The sequence below is a fragment of the Solanum lycopersicum genome, chromosome 10 (assembly GCF_036512215.1).
Source record: "Solanum lycopersicum chromosome 10, SLM_r2.1".
In the NCBI taxonomy this organism is placed as follows: domain Eukaryota; kingdom Viridiplantae; phylum Streptophyta; class Magnoliopsida; order Solanales; family Solanaceae; genus Solanum; species Solanum lycopersicum.
Window position 1 is genome coordinate 36,500,414 of NC_090809.1, and position 23,220 is coordinate 36,523,633.

The following is a 23,220-nucleotide window of genomic DNA, read 5'->3' on the forward strand; positions in this document are numbered from 1 at the left end:
TAGACTTCCCATGCTTCCCGCTTTTCTACTTAAAGCATCCGCTACAAATTCTCCTTCCCCGGATGATACAAAATAGTGATGTCGTAGTCCTTCAGTAGTTCCATCCATCTCCTCTGTCTCAAGTTCAAATCTTTCTGAGTAAAGACATACTGTAGGCTACGATGACCCGTATAGACCTCACACTTAACCCCATATAAATAGTGTCTCCATTGCTTTAATGCAAACACTACCGCGGCCAATTCCAAATCATGAGTTGGATAGTTACGTTCATGCACTTTTAATTGTCTTGAAGCATAAGCAATCACATTCTTCTCTTGCATTAGTACTACACCCAAACCCGAATAGGATGCATCACAATAGACAGTGAAATTCTTACCTTCCACTGGCAAGGTGAGAATTGGTGCCGTAGTCAACAGAGTCTTGAGCTTCTGAAAGATTTCCTCACACTCATCCGACCATACAAATGGAACATTTTGCTTAGTCAAGTTCGTCAATTGGGAAGCAATGGAAGAGAATCCCTTGACAAATCGCCGGTAATAGCTAGCTAAACCAACAAAACTCCTTATTTCTGACATATTAGTAGGTCTTACCCAATTCTTCACTGTCTCAATCTTAGAAGGATCTACCATCACTCCATCCTTAGAAACCACTTGCCCCAAGAAGGACACTACATCTAGCCAAAACTCACACTTAGAGAACTTGGCATAAAGCTTTTTCTCCCTCAACATTTCCAATAACATTCTCAAATGCTCCTCATGTTCCTCCTTACTTTTAGAGTATATCAGTATATCATCAATAAATACGATCACAAAGAGATCCAAATATGGCTTAAAAATCCATTCATCAAACTCATGAACACAGCAGGGGCATTCGTAAGACCAAAAGACATCACTACAAATTCGTAATGCCCATACCTGGTTCTAAAAGTGGTCTTTGGCACATCCGTTGCCCGTATTTTCAATTGATGATAACCGGATCTCAAGTCAATCTTTAAGAAGACACAAGCACCTTGTAACTGATCGAACAAGTCATCAATGCGAGGAAGAGGATACTTGTTCTTTATGGTTACCTTGTTCAACTGCCGGTACTCTATGCACATCCGAAAACTCCATCCTTCTTCTTTACAAACAAAACCGGAGCACCCCAAGGAGATGCACTTGGTCTAATGAAGCCTTTGTTCAACAACTCTTGAAGTTGGGCTTTTAACTCTCTTAACTCCGCGGGAGCCATTCTATAAGGGGGTATAGAAATGGGGCGAGTACCCGGTTCAAGATCAATACAGAAGTCAATATCCCTGCTGGTGGCATACCAGGAAGATCTGCAGGGAACATATCCAGAAACTCACGGACCACCGAAACCGACTCAATCGAAGGTATTTGGGTAGTGTCATCCTTGAGATGTTCCAAGAAAGCTAAACACCCTTAACTAACCATCTTCTTAGCACGAAGAAAGGAGATGATACGCACCGGACTGGAAGTGTAGTTACCCTCCCACACTAACGGATCTGTCCCAGGCTTGGCTAACGTCACCGTTTTAGCCTTACAATCCAAGATTGCAAAATTCGGAGAAAGCCAAGTCATACCCAGAATTAAATCAAAATCAACCATTTCTAAGATAACCAAATCTACATAAGTGTTGCTCCTCACAAAGTTCACCAAACAAGACCTATATACTTTTTCAACTACCATAGATTCACCCACCGGAGTAGAAACACGAATAGGCATATCAAGTAATTCACAATGTAAATTTAGACCATTAGCAAATGAGGAAGATACATAAGAAAATGTGGATCCAGGATCAAACAATACAGAAGCCATGCAATCACAAACCGAAAGATTACCTGTGATGACAGCATCAGATGTCTCCGCTTCAGATCTCCCAGGGAAAGCATAACAATGGGCCCTTTCATTTGTCTGCCCGTTGCCCCTACCATGTTGTGATGTAGTGGCTCCAGGTTGCCCATCACCTCGGCCGTTCTGGTGACCACCATTACCTCGACCACCACGTCCTCCAGAATAACGGCCTCTACCATGACCACCTCTACCTCTAACATTTGGAGGTCTGTAACTCTGTTTTGGACAATATCTCTTAATATGTCCAATCTCCCCACATCCATAGCACTCTCTGGGTTCATGCATAGGTCTCTCAGAGAAGTGTTGACCGGTCTGAGGTGGACCCCCAACTACAGTCTGTAGTGAAGACTGAATTGGTCGGACTGAGTAACCTCCGGAACCTTGTCCTCTAGAGTAAGAACCATTAAACTCACCTCCCTTTCTAAACCTTTTTGATGTAGTTGCCATGGGGAAGTCATCTGGCTTCACTCCCTCCACCTCTATCATGAAGTCTACCACCTCTTGGAAGGACTTTGCCGTAGTCGCTACCTGTAAGGCTAAAATCCGCAACTCTGACCTCAACCCCTTCACAAAACGACGAATCCGCTCTTGTGGACTGAAACAAAGTTGAGTGGCATATCTGGTAGTGCACGAAACTTAGCCTCATATGCATTGACCCACATCCTACCTTGCTCTAGGCTCAAGAATTCATCCCTTTTCCTATCCCTCAAAGTCCGGGGGATATACTTCTCTATAAACAAGCTAGAGAATGAGGCCCAAGTCATAGGTGGCGCCTCTGTTGGTTGACACTCAACATGTGACCGCCACCACATTTTGGCGTTCCCTTGAAACTGATAACTCACGAACTCAACACCAAACCGTTCTACTATACCCATCTTGTGTAGTAGCTCATGACAGTCAACCAGAAAATCGTAAGCATCCTCAGATTCAGCACCCTTGAAGACTGGAGGTTTCAATTTCAAGAACTTACTTAAAAGTTCATGCTGATCATTTGTCATTATAGGCCCAGTAGTCAGACGTGGAAATGTGCCTATTTCCAGTGAGGCATCCATGCGGGGAGCCACAGTAGCCGCATGTTGTACCTCCGGAACCTGAGGTGCTGGTGCAGAAAACACTGGAGGTGTCTGGCCTTGATCAGATAACCCGCTAAGATAAGCAAGAACCTGATTGATCATCAATGGGGTAGGTTGGAATGGCAATTCCTCATTCTGCACTTGTTCATTCTCCCCGTACTCCCCTTCTCTTACCACTTCCTCAGTCGGTGGAGGAGTCACTGCCCTAGTATCAGACGGGCTAGGTGCTCGTCCTCTTCCTCTAGAGGACGTCCTCCCGCGACCTCTACCACGACCTCTTGTCGTTGCTCTTCCTCGAGCTACAACCCCAGTGGCTGGCTCAGACGCTTCTTGTCTTGCCGATGTTGATGTTGGCGCAGTCAGTGCTCTAGTTCTAACCATCTGCGAAATAGAGTGAAGATGGTCAGATACCAATTTGTATCACCTAGATACCAATTGGACCCAAGTAATAGCACGAAAGAAAGAAAGAAAGAATGGAATTTTCCTAAAGTCTTATAGCCTCTCAAAGAAAAGTAAAGGCGTCCCCCTAACGTTCCTTAAGACTCTACTAGACTCGTTCTTGTGTGATGAGACCAACGAACCTAATGCTCTGATACCAAGTTTGTCACGACCCAAAACCGGATCGCGACTGGCACCCACACTTACCCTCCTATGTGAGCGAACCAACCAATCTAAACCTTAACATTTCAATCATAATAAATAGAAAACAATGCGGAAGACTTAAAACTCATTAACAAAATCAATAATCAACTTCTATAACTCAAAACTTATCATTATCCCCAAAATCTGGAAGTCATCACCACAAGAACATCTATGATCAAATGACTAAACTAAGAGTATTCTAAATGCTAAAACAAGTAAAAGCTAGTCCATGCCGGAACTTCGAGGCATCAAGACAAGAGGGAGAAAGTCCAGTCCAAGCTAGAAGCATTAGCTCACCCTGAAGATCCAGTGTGACGAAGACTGGCTAGAATTACTGTTGAGTTGAAGACGACGGCACGTTTGCTGCACTCCACAAATAACAAAGAAGAAAACATAAAAGTAGGGGGTCAGTACAAACACGGGTACTGAGTAGATATCATCGGCCAACTCAAAATAGAAAACAGTATATATTAAGCAATATCATAAAATCGACTAATATCCTTCACATGCAGCATTTACAGTTACCATAACCCTTGGTTACAACACCAAGCACATCAATGACGACTCACACCTCCTCATCATACTTATTTGGGAATTCGGTTCATTAGATTGAATATATTTACATCTTTTAAGATTCATTATCTTTATTCCCCTCGTGTCGGTACGTGACACTCCGCTCCTCGATATACTATCCTGGTGTCGGAACGTGACACTCCGATCCTCATTCTATCCTGGTGTCAGAACGTGACACTCGATCCATATATTATATCCTGGTACCGGAACGTGGCACCCGATCCATATACTATCGTGGTGTCGGAACGTGACACCCGATCCATATATTCTATCCTGGTATCGGAACGTGGCACCCGATCCATATACTATCCTGGTGTCGGAACGTGACACTCCGATCCTCATATACTATCCTGGTACCGAAACGTGGCACCCGATCCATATTCTATCCTGGTGTCGGAACGTGACACTCCGATCCTCATATACTATCCTGGTACCGGAATGTGGCACCTGATCCATATTCTATCCTGGTACCGGAACGTGGCACCCGATCCCCTAATCTCACTACTTTCGTTCATCAAGCCTTCTTTTATACCAAGGCATCATCATTAGCAAAGTAGATTAGGGTTTCTTTTCAAGATTTGAGATTTCAATAGCTTCATCATGCTTATTTATTCATAATTACATAATCACATCATTCATGCAAGCATACAATTGAGCATATAGAAAGGTTTACAATACTACTAACACATATCGTTCGCTATTAAGAGTTTACTACGAATAGCATGAAAACCATAACCTACCTCCACCGAAGATTAGTGATCAAGCAAGCAAATTTTCTCCAAAGCTTTGTGTTTCCCCTTCTCGATCGACCCTCTCTCTCTCTTCTTGTTCTTTCTATTTTCTTTATTCAAACCCTCTTTCTTTTACCCTAATTAGTATATAATTAAAAATAAAAGATGGCAATAATACCCACTAATTAACTTAAGGTTAAATCTTTTAACCCCCAAGTAATTAGACTTATTAACATTCACTCACTAACTTTATAATTAAGGCAGGAATAGTCAAAAACGTCCCTTAAAACGTATAAAGAAATCCGACCCGAACTGGGATTACGCAGCCTGTGACGGCCCGTCGTGCCTGTGACGGCTCGTCGTGCCTGCGACAGTCCGTCCTGCTGCCCGTCACAGAGTTCAGAGACTCAATTTCTCTGAAGAGTCTGTGACGGTCCGTCCTGCCATTCCGTCACGAAGTTCAGAGAGTCGATTTTCAGTACCCAATTTCAGATTTTCTAAGTGTTTTGAAACGAGACCCTGCGACGGTCCGTCGTGCCCATGACGGTCCGTCGTGGGGTCCGTCGCCTCAGCCTGTTTTTCCAGAAATAAAATCTGCTGCTCAAAACGACTAAACAGGTCGTTACATATACACAATATTTTTGTACCTTATTTTATTTATTAATATAAATGTGCATCAGGTAGCCTAATTGTTTTTTGGCATAATATGAACATGTTTTTATTTAATTTTAGTTAATATTTATACTCTTTAATTTTATAATAGTTATACTTTCAATTATTTTACTTTTCCTACAGTTTTAATAGGTGATTTTTTCCCTCAACTTCTTCTTTTATTTTACAGAAAAGAGCCTAAAATATCCTTAAAGTATTACAAATAGTATAAAATTATCCTCCATCCACCTATTGGCTCCAAGATACCCTTCTAACCCACCTATTGGGTCCACAATTACCCTTGTCATCCACCTTTTAGTTCAATATTGACAACTTATTTAACGGTTTTATATTTAAACTATTTAAATATTTTTTAAAATATGTGATGCTCAACTATTTGTTATAATTTAAGTTATTAGTATAATGTATACATCAATCCACTACCCATCCATTACTAATTAAACCCCTCTAAATTAATAAACCTGTCAAATTATTAATGCAAGCTATTGCCAATTGAATGTTTTTAAAAATTTGAGGCGAAAATATCTATAGAAGTAAATTATCATACATTCAATTGGCTAAATAAAAATTACCGATAAACTTAAAATCTGATTATATTCATCTTAATTATTCTTACGTCTCAATTATGTGATGTTACTTCATAGATAACTTTTATTCAAAATAATATATTAAATGTTTTAAAGCAAATTATAAATATTTATAAAATTATATTTAAAAAAAGTGCATGAATTAATTCGGGATGCATTACTTCTTTACCTTTAATCATAAATTTCTAATTCAATTTTGAAAGAAAGTTTTCTCTTAAATAAGCGGCTCAACCTAAATTTTATTGGGGCTTCGATTCGGACTCGAATAATTTTGGATGTCATTTTCAAGAATCTATAATTTCATCGTGGTTTAGTAGTGTTTATGACGATTTTGATACTATAATTGGATTATTAATTGGGTGAGGTTTAGTTAGTAATGAGTGGGTAGTGGGTTGGTTTATAAATTATATTAATATATTAAAATTATAACCAATAGTTGAACGCCAAATATTTTAAAAATATTTAAAGAGTTCAATTTTAAAACAATTAAAAAAAGTGGTCAATTTAGAACCCAAAGGTGGATGACAAGGGTATTTTGGAGCCAATAGGTGGATGAAAATGGCATTTTGGAGCCAATAGGTGGATGAAGGATAATTTTGTACCATTTTCAATACTTCAATGGTATTTTAGACCCTTTTCCGTTTATTTTATTATTTTTCTCAATTGATGTCCATATGCCATTTATGAATATTCTACGAGAAGTTGATTATTTGTTTCACTAATCAGGACAAGAGTTAATTCCTTCGGAGTTTTTACTCAATTCATGCACAAAAATTATTTTGGTGGAGAATTTTTTTACATTATTTTGATAGAGAGATTACTTTTTGCAAATATTATTACATCGAATAGTAAAATTATTTGATATTTCTTACATACTTACACTAGAAATAATTGGTAAATGAATCTTCTGTTAAAAAAAAATATATGTACTTTTGCAGTGATCCTTAAGAAAAGTTAAGATTCCTTTTTATAGTTTCGTTGTTTCACATGAAGAAATTCTTTTATTATTGATGTCATCAACTCACGTACATACGTAATAAAAAATTAGGAGTGTTCGTCATTTTGTTTGAATCAGTTATTGGTTAAAAGTAAAACCAAAACAACCTAATTAGTTTTTTTAAATATCTAAAACCAAATCAAGCGAAAAAAATAAACGTTGATTTAGTTATTGATAGTTTGGTTTGGTTTGTTGGTTCTATTTTTTCTGATTTTTTCAGTTTGAATATAATATATTTTTGAGGACATACATTTCTTGACAGACACAAAACGTAGTACATGAACAATTCACTGAAAAATTATTGTTGGTTCAATAACCAATTAAATAATATTAAAGTTGTCATTAGATGAACAAAGTGGATCAATTAAAAGAAGGTTCAACTATTTTATGAAATGTATACTAGGTAAATACTAAAATAATAAATTTTTATAGAATTGGACTTGTGATTGTAATAGATGGGCTAATTCAAGTGTTGGACATGAGATATTAGTAACGTTAAAGACTTAAGTTCCTTAAAATTAATAAAATATTTATATTTTATATAAGAAGAATATTTAAAAAATTATAGAATTTACATATATAATTTATCGGTTCAGTTTGATTATTTTTGCAGTTATTTTTTAGTAAAATCAAAATCAAACTAAGTAGTATCAATTTTTTAAAATTTAAAATCATACCTAATCAAATCAAACCAAGTGTCGATTTTTTTAATTGATTTGGTTCAAATTGCAGTTCAATTTGATTTCTTAACCACAACAATGAACAACCCTAGTGATCATTATAACCTCCGTAAAATATGTGTCTCATACTACTTAATCACTTACTAAATTAGGATAAGATCAAATATATTTTTCCTATTTTATCCCTACAATTAATTGACATCAGAAAGTTTAAATAAATTTTGAAGATCTAAAGTTTTTTTTCTTTTCCAACAGGCTAATTAATATGAATAAAGAGTGAAATTGTAAAGTTGGTCAATTTATTGATGATTTATTATTTATAATGTAAAAAAATTATCATATATATAGGACTGGAGGAATATTTGATGACTTACTAAATAAAGATAGAAAGATATAGTTAATTATTATTTTTTATTTTATACTTACAATTAATATAAACAAAAGATAAGTTATTAAAACTAATCAAATATATTCATTATCTACTGAACAAATCCGTGCTTGGCGCGTTATTGACTTTTTTATGTTAAAGTTCTAATAAAAAAAATTTAAATATCAATCAATTGTATTATTAAAATACATTTTAAAATGATTTTTCATTACTTGACAGTTTAGACTCTTCTATAAAACTTGTATATGTCTCCAATATATGTGAAACAATATATATTCATTTTTTTCTTAAAAGAAGGTAAAGAGAAAAAATTGAAGGAGTTCAAAAAAATCAACACTGTCTATCCGTATAACAAAATTGAACATTTTTTTATCTTTAACTTTTTTACCCTCTCTTATTTCTGACATTATCACTCACTTTCTCTTTTAAAAAATATTAAATCATATTTTGTCTTTTAGAAAATATTAAATCATACTCTTCTTTTTGTTGGGTTTTATTTGCCCTGATTTCTTACCATAAATAGGTTTATATTTTAAGAAAAGGTTTTGAATTGACTAATCATTTTTTTGGTAGGAAAAGGTTTAGGACTCTATAAATAGATGCATGTTCCTTCTAATTTAATCAGCATTCATAATGTAGTCTTAAGAGTTTTAAAAGTTTGGTTAGGGTGAGAATTTATGGGTCAGAAGTTGGATACGTTATCACTTGTGTGAACCTCCCATGTATTTCGAGTGAATTGGTCGAGGTTTTTTCTCTCTTTATTTTGTACTCTCATATTTATAGTGGATTGCTCATCTTCTTTGTAAACGTAAGTCGATTGACCTAACCACGTTAAATCTTTGTGTCTTTTGGTATATTTCTCATTGTCTTCTTACTCGTGGTATTTTGAGGTTTGCTTTGCTAGCTTCCACGTTTACACCTGCTTATTTTCGGTCCAAACAAGTGGTATCAGAGCCAGATTCAATGAGGGAGTCAGGTTCAGTGGTTCGATAATTAATGATTGAACCGGGTTAGAAAGAGGTTTAGATGCAAATTTTTGACAGTAATGAAGATTTTGTTTGAGAAATTGTTTCAGAGAGTTTCTCTGTGTTGAGACATAAATTTTGCAAAAGAGATTATAGAGAGGAGAAGCAAGTTGTTGAAGATTAAAGTCTGGTCAATTCAAAACATAAAAGTATCCATAGAACTGCGAAATGGACAAAAGAACAATTATAATAAAATAATGTTATGAGATATACCTAGCAACAACTAGAAATAAATAAAATGAACTGGAACAACTAAAAAATAAAATAAAAAATATACTACATCATAAAAAGCTAAGCTATATACTAAAAGTGGAAAGAAAATAAAATATATCAATCACAAGCTAGTAGCAAATAAAATAATAATGACGAAACATTTATCAACAAAATAACAACAGAAACTTTAAAATATATACAAAAAATGCAGAAAAGAAAAAAAAATAAAAAAGAAAAACTAGAATAGTCACCAAAATTAAAAATAATCATCATTAACAAATAGATGAGATCAGTATTAAACTTGAGCAGCAATGTTGGTATAAAAGTGGAGAAATTAATAAAATATATCAAAAACCAATCACTTACATTAATCTATCTAAAATGCAAAAAATATAACAAACTTAAACAAATTAACAACACATTATTTTCAGAATATAAAATGACAATTAAAATCATGAAACAGTAAAGTCAAGCTAGAAACTAACAATAAGAAAAAATCAACAAGATTAAACAGTGACAGTAACATAATCAAAACAAAAGGCCACATATATTGATTTATATAAAATATAATAATAAAAAGGGAACAAATCCAAAACTAAAGAGTTGGATGACTGGAGATAAAATGAAAGTAGAAAAGAACTTTAAAAAATTAAACAAAAGTGATGAGAACTTTGCTGAAAAAATCAAAATACACACCAAATCAATTTAACAACATTATCACAGCACAATAGTGACAAGAACAAAGATGAACCATTATTTAACAAGTTATCTGAATCAAAACTATTGTCTACGCATTGGTGAGGAAGACAAGATAAATATCTTGTCAAAAAATAACGATGATCGGAGACTGACCTCTCCGGTCGGATCTACAAAGAGGAACAAAGTGAAAGAGTTTATCGGTGTTCGAACTAAGCTGGTGATTTCCTTGTGTTGTTGTTGTTGGGCCGTTACAGTAGAGGCGGCTGGTGGTCTGTTGGCTGTTTGCTGGTTCGTCGAGCTTCGAGCTCCGTCGAAAACACCTGCAAAATGGAAGAAAAATCGTGAAAGGAAAGGGGAGGGGAACTAATGGTTTATCTTGTCGGTTCACTAGTAGTGAGGAGAAAGAGAGGAGAATGGGTTTTGGGTTTTGTTTGGTAGTGGATATTTGGTTCGCCGGAGATGGGTTCTCTGGCGTTGAGCAGTGACATAGAAGAAGCTGGATGGTGGGGTATTGGGAAGAAGAGGAGAGGTCTGGCGGTGGCTGAAAATAGAGAAGGAAGGGGGCTGGGTTGTTTGTGAGCTGAGTTTGCTGGAGCTAACACTCTCCGGAAACAATGCAGAAAAGTTCGTCGAAAAAACCAGTATGGCTCTTATATCATTTCTATGCTGCTGGGTTGTGGATGTTTTGAAACAGCGAAAAGAAAAATAAAAATGGCTTGGGTTTTTGGTTGGCGGAGCTTTGCCGGATCCCTGGGTGGTGCCTTCCGGAAAAGAAAAAGAAATTAAAGACTCATTAAGATTTTACTACTTCGGAAACTTTCCATTTCTGAAAATTATTTCACCACAACCTAATGGACCAATTATTTCATATACAGGGAGTTGAAAACTATGGGCCCAAGTTATGGGCTTGAGGTTGACTCAAAAATTATCGATTGATAAAATATCTATGTATGTAAATTGGATTCAAATTTAAATGAATTTTTAGACTGCGCAGAATATCAAAATGAATATTAACAATATAACAGAGAAAAAATGAATATGAAAAATGTAATGAACGTAATCAATTATATGTAAAAATATAATTCAACAGAAATAATAATTATATAAGAAATGAAAAAATGTTTGAACGTCTGGCTGTGACAAAATAATATAAACATAACAATCAATGAATATTCTAATACTTTGAGAAAAAGGATGATTATCAATAAATTTCATTAAATGACAAAAACTTGTATTTTGAATTATTTAAAATAAAATACTCAAAATGTATTAATTTTAAAATTATCAGACCGAAATTTGGTGTCAACGATTCCCGTATATGAATTGTTGTTTGTAAACCAGATCAAGAGGAACGAATCCGGAAAGGGAATAATCAAGTTATGTAGGGTTTCAAGCTTTTTTCAGGTAGATGATGGTTGTGATTTTATGATTGTGTGATGTATATTTATTCTTGCTTCATTGTGATAATTGTATATGTATGTGTGTCCCAATATTGATTATGGATGTTGAAACGAGATATATGAATATCAATATCATGAAATTATGACTTGAATATGTGATCTTGATGTGTGACTGGGATCGACTGCCACGTTTTGGCGCTCTAACTAGGATCGGCTATCATATTCCATCACTCTAACTGGGATCGGTTGCCACGTTCCGAAATACTAACAATGTGACTTTAGGTTCCGTGAGAGGACCAACTACTTGTGATATTTGTATTTGTGTATATACTACGTTTAATGACTTCTCGAAGAGTTCTACTTGGTGTGAGTGGGGGAGTGAATTTCATTCATGCATTGCACAAGTGGACTTTAAGAGTGGTTGTTGTGTTGATTCTTATGATGGTATTGAATATGTTGATATTATGCATGTTTTATAATATTGTAATTGCTCGTTTATGTTACACTAGTGGAATAGCCGCGTTATCCTACCAGTATACAGTGATTGTGTACTGATTCTGTGTTGCTCTTATTATTTATTGAGTACAGGGTATCTTCACGCGACTATTGACAGACCTCGCTTAGGAGATCGGTGATCGTTTCAAGTTCAAGAGTGAGCTAGTTCTTTCGGGCTGCCTTAAGTTCTCCTTGTTTAAGTCCACTCTCTTAAGACTCAAACTATTATTTAAGATGTTGTTTAGTTTTGGGGTTGTACCTTTTGTTTTTAAATTTGTCGTTGTTAGAGTTTTGGTACATTGAGTTTCAGGTTCTAGGCGTATTTTCCGCATTGCTTTAGTTTATTTAACTTGCTTCTTTAACTTAAATACCTTAGTTTTAGATTATTTACTTTAGTTGGATGATAGTAGTGGTTCTCCTACTGGAGTGTTGGTGTGGGTGCCAATCACGACGGTTTGGATCGTAACAAAGTTAGTATCAGAGCCTAGGTTCGTTGATCTCATTGTACCAAAACGAGTCTAGTAGAGTCTTGCAAAATGGTATATTGATGTTTGTACTTTTCTTCGAGATGCTATGGGACTTTAGGAAAAACTCACTTCTTTCTACTCCTTCGTGCTATGATGTTGATCCAATTCGTATATGGGTGATAGAAATTGATATTTTTCCTCCTTCTTCTTTTGTTCGAACTAGAACAACAAAAGTGAAAACATCATCGCTAGCAAGAGAGGATGTGCATAGACTACCGACAGTTGAATAAGATTATCATTTAGACAAGTAGCCATTGCATCGGATAGATGACCTTGTTAACTAATTGCAAGGTGCGTTAATTTTCTCTAAGATTGATTTAAGATCTGGTTATAATCGGTTAAAGATTGAGGCATTTAAGAATTGGGTTTGACTAAATTTTGTAATTGAAATTAGCTATTTGTGGGACTCGCTATATCTACTATTGTCTCCTATGGTATGAGTTGAGTTCAATTGGTTTCTCAACGAAGTGAACTAGATGGACACAAGCAAGTTAATTGGAACTGAGAGCATTCCAATTGGTATCTGGCTTTAGGGACGTCATAAGACATGACTGATGGTCGTTTATGAAACTAACTCATTAAATAAAATTTTGAACTTATCTGTGAAAATTAATTTTTGAATATGTGCTTCTAGTAGTCTGAAGTTAACTATGGATATAAATGGTTTGATATGATTAGGTTCCCGATATTACTCGAGTGAACGTGATATGTATAATGTGTTGGTCTAAATGTTGAAAGTGTGCAAGTTGTAACCGCTTGAGTGTCGTGGGACTTGTTGTAAAATTAAAATCATCACGAGATTAGGTGCAAGGGGCTTGATAAATTACGATGTGGTTTGTAAGAGGGAAATCTTGATATGCGTTACGACCAACTAATAATCCTATGAATGTCTAGGTTTATCCACGGAATGAGTGAGTTGTAGTGTTTAATGTAATGTAAGGAAAATTTTGGAGCATGTGTCAAGAAGATTGAATCGAGGTAACTGATGATTGTTCTAGTTATGTTGATTATTCTAAAGGTACTAAGTAAAGTTGGGACCTTGGTGGAAATTATAAAAGAAAAAAGACTCGTTTTTGTTAAGGTCTCTGGGGCGGGATTTTTCCCGCCAGAACGGGGTTTCTGGAGCGGGGTTTCTCCTGCTAGAGCGGGACAGGGCGAGACAAAATCTCAACCCTATCTCCCCTATTCTCCTAGCTATAATTATGGACCATGAATTATACCTCGGTATAATTCATTGTTCAAACTAGAACAATGAATAACAAGTGCTAAAATTGTTGTGATCGATGACTAAGTTTGTTTTTTATTTGGATTCTACTTATTTGTACGTTCAGTTCAATTGACTTAAAATTTTATGTTGTATGTGAAGTTTTTAAAGTTGGTGGGATCACACAAATAGAGTTTTAAGGATCCAAGTATAGTAGGATGTAGTACATCCTTTAAAGAGAGGCGAGGGCAAGAATAATGTATTGATTTGAAAGGCTAAAGAGATATCTTTAGAGGTGTAGATAATTGGGTGCAGAGATGCGTAATTTCATTATTGTTGTTGTGGTGATGGTAATAGTGTCACAAATCCATCAAACTGGTTATAAACTATTGGAAAATATTTTATAAAAAGTGTACAGACGAGCTCCTCATTGGTTCAAAAAGTGTCGCTTCAACGACACTGCTACAACGGGATAGGTACCGCCATAGCGGGATGAGTGTGAAATAAGGTTGTTAATAAAACTATAAGTTAAGGTTGATTGATAAGGGGATTGTGTTAGACGAATGAATTACCATTCAGATTTTTCATTGGAAGTCTACATTGAGGTGATATATTTTATTAAGGTATGTATTTACAAGGTGTTGAATTATCACTTCTATCAATTATTGAGGATCGAAAAAGACTTAAACTTGATTTGAGTTTGTAAAGTTTATCACTCTTGGTTTTTAAAGTATTTGAGGAAGGTTGTCGTTCTGACGGTGTTGATTTCGAGTAAGGTAAATGGTCAAAGAGTCCATGTTGTTGGTTAGTATGGAGAGTGTGAGCTCCAATGGAAAGATGTGAAAAGTATGTCGAGTCAAGTGAATAGAAATAGTTGATATTGACTCTTCAAGGAAATATTTTGTGTTACTCGATAGATTTTTATGTGACCATGTATTTCATTTTGTACATGATTAGAAGTGTTATGAACTAGCTACGGTCACGATTTTTTATTTAGAGGGTGGATCCCTAGTGGTGGATCAAGTGTACCAATACTGCGATATTCTTTTGGATGAGTGGGATGATTGAGAAGAATCAGTTATTTAGATGACTTATGTGGTATGGACTTAGAGTTGTTAAAGTATTTTAATGGTTCTGCTTGGGCCACCTTGCTTAGCAAAATATATAAAAGATCTACCTTGCGTAATTATGATTGTTGGATAATTTATATATTTATCTTGTCATTAAGTTCATGTATCGTTAAATGTGGTCGAGTGTGGAGATTTGAATCAAATTATGTTGTTCTTAAGAGGTAAGCTACAATAATAAATCTATCACTTCAATATTGTTGTTGGATGGTTTGTTGGTTTGTATGTTGGACATATCTCTCAAGGAGTATCCGATGTCTAAAGATTGAAACTTTTGTAACTTAAGCTTATGGATATTTATGTTGTGAGATGGAAATGTTGATAAGAACTATGATAATTTGACTGTTATGAGTGTGTGGTTGTTGATTTAGGTTCACCTCTAATTGTGGCGAGTTTCGATTTTAGAATTATCATGGTTATGTGAGGAAGGATTATTCCTTATGATTGTTTCAAGATCCTTGATGATATGTGGAAGACGTGTGTGCAATCAACTTTGGTGGTTATTGGGATTCGTTTTGTGATTAGTTAAGTTTACACACAACAATATGTATCACTCGAGTGTTGACCTAACTTTGTTGATGCATAGTAAGGGAGGATGTGTAGGTATTAAATTGGTTGGTTTGAGGTTGGGGATGTGAAACCCTTAGGAGGTAACGAGATTCGGTAAGAAAGGCATGCGAGACAAATACCCCTAGTAATTCGATGTTTCAGATACTACTCTACCTTTATTTTACCCAAGTCTTTCCTAGTTGATCACTCGGGGACGGGTGATGGGTAAATTGATATCTATTTTAACGACCTGATTCTGTCGTTATGAAAAAGTCAATGAAGAAAGAACCGGGGCTAGAATTTATTTTGTAGTACTAGGATTTTCCCGACCTTGTCCCTCTATGAAAGAATTTAGAGTCATTAAGGTGTAAGAAAATCTGGTAGCAATCGGGTGGAGTAAAGGTGAATTTGATTACATGATCAGTTAGATAACTTGTGAAGGAACTCGTACAACTCTACATAATTGAATTTGGATAAGTAGATCAACGGGAATTGATGTTGGAATTGAGGACACTTTCTAAGCGTAGTGCATTAAGAGTATGTTGTGAAAAGGGAGAAGTGGAATTCCCTTAAGGAGTTCACTATCTCGCTTTGTGCCACTGCAACGGGATTCTTTACGCTACAACGATGCCGCTAAAATAGGATGAGTGTCGCTGTAGCGGGTGACGCGGAGATGGAATTAAAGATTTTTGGGCACTTTTCAAAAATAAGCTCATTGGTTCACTTTGTGCCGTTGTAGCGGGATTTGATCCGGTATAGCGGAATTTGTGCCGCTGCAGCAACACTGCTAAAACGGGATGAGTGTCGTTGTAGTGAGATGAATGATTTAAATTTCATAAATAAAATTCGTAAACGACTTTATTTTGTATTTTTTCAACTTTTTGAGTTAAGAGACGACCCTTGGACTATTCGAACTCATTTTTCACCATTCTTGAAGCTAGATGTAAGCTTTTCACTCTTCGAATTCATTTTTCGTTACGTAGAACATTTTATTATGGTCAATATTGACGGGGAAGTATTTCTTGATGAATTTCATGTTGGGATTAACCATAAATTGACTAGTTGGGTTCAGGGGTTTTAAGCAAAGGTTCATAGATTGTTAGTATTCCAAAAATTTAGTGTTTCTTCATTGATTCTTGTATATGAATTTTTATTTTTAGACCAAGAACAAGAGGAACGAATCCAAAAAGTGAAGGATCAAGTTGACTAGGGTTTCTAGTTTGTTTTGAGGTAGGTGATGGTTGTGATTCTATGATTGTGTGATATATACTTGTTTTTGCTACATTGTGACATTATATATGTAATCATGTTGCAATATCTATCATAGATCTTGAAACAAGTTATATACATATGAATACCATGAAATTAGGACTTGAATGTGTGATCTAATTGGGATCGGCTGTCACGTTCCGGTAGTCTAACTGGGATCGGCTTCCACATTTTGGCACTCTAACTAGTATTGGTTGCCATGTTCCATCATAAAATGAGATCGGATTGCCACATTCCAGCATGCAAACACTTTGACTTTGGGTTCCGTGAGAGGACCGACTACTTTTGATAATTGTATTTATTGTGTATGAACTATGATTGATGACTTCTCAAAAAGTGTCAGTGGGGGAGTGGGACTCCATTCATGCATTGCATAAGTGGACTTTAAGAGTGATTGTGGTGTTGATTCTTATGATAGTATTGAATATATTGATATTTATTCATATTTTATAACGTAGTAAATGCTTGTTTATGTTACACTAGTGGGATAGCCGTGTGATCCTTCTAGTACACGGTGGTTGTGTACTGATTTTGCACTTGCTCTTATTATTTTTGTTGAGTACAGGGCATCTTCACGTAACTGTTTGATGAACCTCACTTAGGAGATAGGTGATCATTTTGAATTTAAGAGTGAGTTAGTTCTTCCGGGCTGCTTTGAGTTCTCCTTGTTTCAGTCATTCTCTTCGGACTAAACTATATTTAAGGTGTTGTTTAGTTTCGGGATCGTACCTCTTGTTCTTAGACTTGTCGTTGTTAGAGTTTTGGTACATTGACTTTCAGGCTCTAGGCACATTTTCCGCATTGTTTTAGTTTATTAAACTTACATCCGTAACTTAAATATCTTAATTTTAGATTATATGTTTTAGTTGGATGGTAATAGCGGTTCTCCCACCAGAGTGTTAGTGTGAATGCCAATCACGACGGTTTGGATAGTGACAGATTCATTATTAGATGTTTGGTACATTAACTTTCAGGTTCTAGGTTATTCTTCCGCATTGTTTTAGTTTATTGTTGGACTTCTGTTAAAGTTTATGAGAACTCTATTTTCTTCCTTAGTATTTGACTTAAATGTTTTAGTTATTGCTTTAGTTGCTTATTTTGAGTTATAGAAGTGGTTCTCCCCTGTAGTGTTAGTGTGGGTGTCAATCACGGTGGTTTGAATCGTGACAATAATTGACTTTTTTTTATATTAAAGATCTAATAAATTTTTTTAACTCTAACCAATTGTTTAATTAAAAATCATTTTTTAAATGATATTTCATTACTTGAGAATTTAGACTCTTCTATAAAACATGTATATGTATATTTCTATTATATAGAAAAGCCATGAGAAGGACGACCAATGACATATTAGTAATTTTAACATTAGTTAAGGGTAAAATAATAATTGTATAATTAATGGTCAAAAAGAAAATCTAGAAGAATTCATAGATGTCTTAACTTTTATTATGAGTCCATAAGAATATTATTGTAATTTTGTTTAAATGAAGAGTTTCTATTACTTAATTAACTTCTTACAAACATTAACAAATGTGTTTTGACATATTTTAGAAAGAAAACTTTGAACTAAATAAAATAAAATGAGTTTGAATAGTTAATATTTTTTTTAATACTTTAAAGGAATATTGCGTGAATATATTTTTAATATTATGTTACATAATATGACCACTTAATTCGTATTTTGATTATTAAAATAGTCCTTAAAATGACGTATCAATAGTTTTTAATTAATTTGAAAAAAATATCAAAAAGAATGAATAATCTTTGACTATCAAGAAATCAATAATTTGACAATATATTCATTGAAAGATTAAAAAATATAAAATTTTTATTTTTATATTTTCTTAGTATCAAATATGATAAACTATTTAACAGAGAAAATTTAACATTCAAATCCTAATGAATATTGAAATTCAAACTAAAGAAAAGGGAAAATACCGAAGTACCCCCTCAACCTATGCCCGAAATCCCAGAGACACACTTATACTATACTAAGGTCCTATTACCCCCCTGAACTTATTTTATATGTAATTTTCTACCCCTTTTTAGCCTACATGGCGCTAGTTCGAAAAAAAAGTCAATCATCGTTGGACCCACAAGATAGTGCCACGTAAGCTAAAAAGGGGTAAACAATTATTAATAAAATAAGTTCAGGGTGGTAATAGGACTTTAGTATAGTATAAGCGTGTCTCTGAGATTTCGTGCATAGGTTGAGGGGGTACTTGGGCATTATCCCTTAAGAAAATGAGTAGTTAAAAAATGAAGAAGAACAAAAGAAAATGTTAATAGAAAAAGACTTTGTTTAGAAATATAGAGGAAGAAAACTAAAAAATAAATAAATTAGAAAAAAAAACAACATGAAAAATAGTATTTTTTTTGTGTGTGTGTGTGGGGGGGGGGGGGGGAGGGGGGGGAAGCTTTAGAGTTTTCTTTACCATATGATATTAAGTGTAGTATAAAAAAAATTAATTAATGTAATTTAGAATATAACATTAGGATAATTGTTATTGTATATAGAAATAAAGTTTCTTTCATGATTGATTTTATTTTTGTGGAAGCAAAAATTATTTTTTTGATAAATATTTTCAATATTTAGAATATAACATGACGATAATTGTTATTATATATAGAAATAAATTTGCTTTCTCGATTGCTTTTATTGTTGCGATGTTAGAAATCATTTTTTAAATATTTCTATCGACAAAGTCAAATACAAATACAGTATAATTAAGTTGAAGCAATAGAGATTCGAAAGACTTTAAATCGATCTTTACGAATTGATTGATCAATGATTAGTATTTTATCAGATGGAAAGCTTATGGTGCAAATATCTCAAAACGAAGATAAATAACATTGTGAAAAATTGATACCAATTGTGAATATATAAGAATTATATACATTCCTTGAACATGAAATGTTTTAACTCTTATTTTAACGCAGTTCTCTATTTCTTTGCTACAAAGAATTTTTTAGAATTAAACTTTCTCAATTTAAGTTGTAAATGACACACTTATGTTGTATGACCATTTGAAATAAATTATAAAGTAATATATTGAAATTGTTTACTAAATAAAAAAATAGTATAAAGTACAGAAATTTCATATCTTTGGAGGCTAATTACATCATATCCGAGAAGTTTTCTCAATTACAATAATCTTGAATTTTTCATTCCTTTCGAATACATTCTTTGGTTGTCAAATACATTGCAAATGACATATTAGAAGCGATAAATATGTATTCAAGAGGAAATAGATAGGTCCGAAAGGAGATAGGATGCATTCGAGAGAGGAATAAAATATCTTAAGTTGTGTATTTATCTAATTTTTTCAACAAAATATATAAAATTATATTGAACTCGTACTACGGAACTTAAAATATCTAGTAATCTAATATATGTGAAACAATATATTCATTTTTTTTCTTAAAAGAAGGTAAAGAAAGAAGATTAAAGGAGTTCAAAAAAATTTAACACTATCTGTATAACAAAATTGAACACTTTTTTTATCTTTAGCTTTTTTACCCTCTCTTATTTCCGACATAATCACTCACTTTCTCTTTTAAAAAATATTAAATCATATGTTCTCTTTTAGAAGATATTAAATCATACTCTTCTTTTTCATCTTTCAACTTCTAAATAATCAAAATATATTTCCAAAGCTCAATATAAAATGTAAAAATAATAATTCAGAAAACAGTGCGTAAAAATATATGATAACATATGAAGAAGTAAAACCATTATTACTCATTAATTATTTGATTTAATTTGAGAAAATGCAAGTAACCAATTTACTCAGGAATGAGAAAAATAAATAACAGAAAAACAAATCATTGTCAATTAATATAAGAATTACAACATAGATTTTTAATAAACGACTACTCCTATAAATGACTAAAAATAGTCATATTATTATGGATGATGCAACTTTAGGTGCAATCCACATAAAATAAACTTTTGAGGTTAGACACAAATTGTTACCAATAGGTGGTTGTGCCTACAGAAGCACCTTCTTGCATATGTCATGTGTTTGATTTGTCAAAATAATTAAATAACAATCATTACTTTACTCATCCTATCTCTCATGCATTGCCAATTTTCCTCTTATATACTATTTCCTTCGGAAAAAAAATGATCGCATTTAAATTAACTCAAGAGTTTAAAAAAATAAATAAGACTTTTCAGTTTTATAATTCTTAACTAAAGTTATGTTAAATATATAAAATTATTTTTAATCATGTGATTTTAAGCATCTCACGTGAAAAGTTGAAATCAAAATATTAAAAAAAAAGAAATCATTCATTTTAAAACAAACTAAAAAGGAAAGAAGACCATTCTTTTCAAAACAGAGAAAATATTTAATGACCACACATTATTGACGAATTTTACATATTTAAACAAATGCAAAATCCTCCTCAAACAGATGTCTTATTGTTGAAAAAATCTATAATAATGATGGGAAAATTATAATATCAAAATAACAATAAGACAAGGTTAAGAAAAATACCACTACAATATTATTCTCAAGTATGTATATATATATATATATATATATCAAGTGAAGAGTTTGACTTAGTCAATTTCAAATGTCTCCTTTCGACTTGCTTTATTTTATAGTATTTATATTTTATTGATTTTTGTGTCTTCTAATTTATTTGAGAATATATGTTTAATTCTGAAAAAATATTTCACATCGCTTGAATAGTTTCTTAGAATAATGTCTAACACGACTCAAGGATTATATATATATAATCCTTGAGTCGTGTTAGACATTATTCTATAATCCTTGAGTCGTGTTAGATATTATTCTAAGAACCTATTCAAGCGGTGTGAAATATTTTTTCAGAATTAAACATATATTCTCAAATAAATTAGAAAACACAAAAATCAATAAAATATAAATACTATAAAATAAAGCAAGTCGAAAGGAGACATTTGAAATTGACTGAGTCTGACTCTTCGCTTGATTTCTATATTCTCAAGACTTCATCAACTTATACATGGAAGAGCTTAGGCCTTGTAACTTGGAGAAGAGGAGGACATTACTTGGAGACAAAGGAAATTAATACGTGGAGGCAAAGGAAATTAGTACTTGGTGATTAAGCTTATGACATATGCACATTAGTCATCAACTTAATGACATAAGTGATTATGTCATAAACTAAAATGTCTCAAATTAATTTAAAATATCCAACAATTCCCTATATATTTTAAAATAATTTTGAGATAGAAAAACTCGACTTGCTTAATTTTGTATGATTAAAATATAACAAATTTAATGTCTTTCGAAATATGAATCAAACTTAGATTGATAAAATTTAACATACAAAATTATTAGTGAAATATAAAATTTCTACGAATGAATTATTCTTTTTTAAGCTAGAGATTCTATCGATCACATTTTAATTCTCATATTTTGTTGTTCAATGTTGTTTTGCGCTAAAAGGTCATGCTCGTGCTTGATGTTCATGAGAGCTCTAGAGACTATACCACTAGTCTCATAGGAGCGGCTACACTCCACTTCTCACATAGGTAAATTCATCAAGTGTGTACTGCTTTAAGTACACCATCCATAGGGACTATAAATTCAATAAAAGTTAATAACTCATCACTCATTTTAAGTAGCAGTTCAAGCACTCTCACTAAGTGCGCAGAGTCAATATTGACTTATTATTACCCATATGAACCTATTTCATGGAATCTCCAATCATATATGTTGGGTTACCATCTCTATTGACAATCATATTTGGCCTTAACTTCATCTCTTTCGAGGTATGAAGAATTAGTTTTCTTCCCACGGATTTAGTCAGTGAATCGGCCGAATTCAATTATGACTTCACATAATCAATGAAAATCACTCCATTTCTCAACAACTGTTTAATGAAATCATGTCTCAATTTCATGTGCCTACTCTTATAATTGTAAGATTTATTCTTCGCAATAACAATTGCGATTTGACAATCGCAGTGTATAAATACAGGAGGCAATTCATCCTTTATTAAAAGGATATTTGCTACAAAATTTCATAGTCATTCAGCCTCAGAGCCAGCCAGCTCCAGAGCTACAAACTCTGACTCCATAGTCGTTCTAGCAATGATCGTTTGTTTAGCTGATTTCCACAATATTGCACCACCATCTAAGGTGAATACATATCCACTAAGTGAATTTAGCCTCATATGAATCAGAGATTTAGTTTACATCACAATACCCTTTTAATGTAGAAAGAAATTCACTATACATGATACAATAATTCATTGTTCCTCTAAAATATTTCAGTAGTCTATTTAATGTAGATCAATTCTCTTTATTGGAATTATGAGTATATCTACTCAGTCTACACACAACATAGGCTATATCAATCCTAGTGAAATTCATCAAAAGCATCAGACTCCCAATAATCTGAGCATACTTAGACTGAACAACTGGGTCACCTCAAAACATTCAAACTTTTAAGAAGTCTTTCAACATAATGTTCTTGTGACAACATTATACCATCTTCACTCCTTATAACTTTAACTCCT

At 33.6% G+C, this 23,220-nt stretch overlaps 1 protein-coding gene across 2 annotated transcripts; it reads right to left on the reverse strand.

Annotated features, from left to right (window-relative positions):
* Positions 1 to 361: 361 nt before the first annotated feature.
* Positions 362 to 11,179, reverse strand: LOC138339064 (uncharacterized). Of its 2 annotated transcripts, none has more exons than XM_069290368.1 (2): positions 10,287 to 11,179; positions 362 to 3,931 (listed from the first exon to the last, which is right to left on the reverse strand). In XM_069290368.1, exon 2 carries the CDS (start codon positions 2,337 to 2,339, stop codon positions 1,422 to 1,424), a length of 918 nt encoding a protein of 305 aa, XP_069146469.1. In that variant the 5' UTR covers positions 2,340 to 3,931; positions 10,287 to 11,179; the 3' UTR covers positions 362 to 1,421. The 2 variants fall into 2 exon arrangements, with proteins under 2 accessions (XP_069146469.1, XP_069146470.1); XM_069290369.1 differs by having other exon boundaries at positions 1,602 to 3,931; positions 10,287 to 11,153.
* Between the last annotated feature and the right edge of the window lie 12,041 nt (positions 11,180 to 23,220).

Excerpts from the sequence above, each read along its gene's own strand:
- LOC138339064 (XM_069290368.1), bottom strand. The coding sequence starts at position 2,339 with ATGATAGAGGTGGAGGGAGTGAAGCCAGATGACTTCCCCATGGCAACT.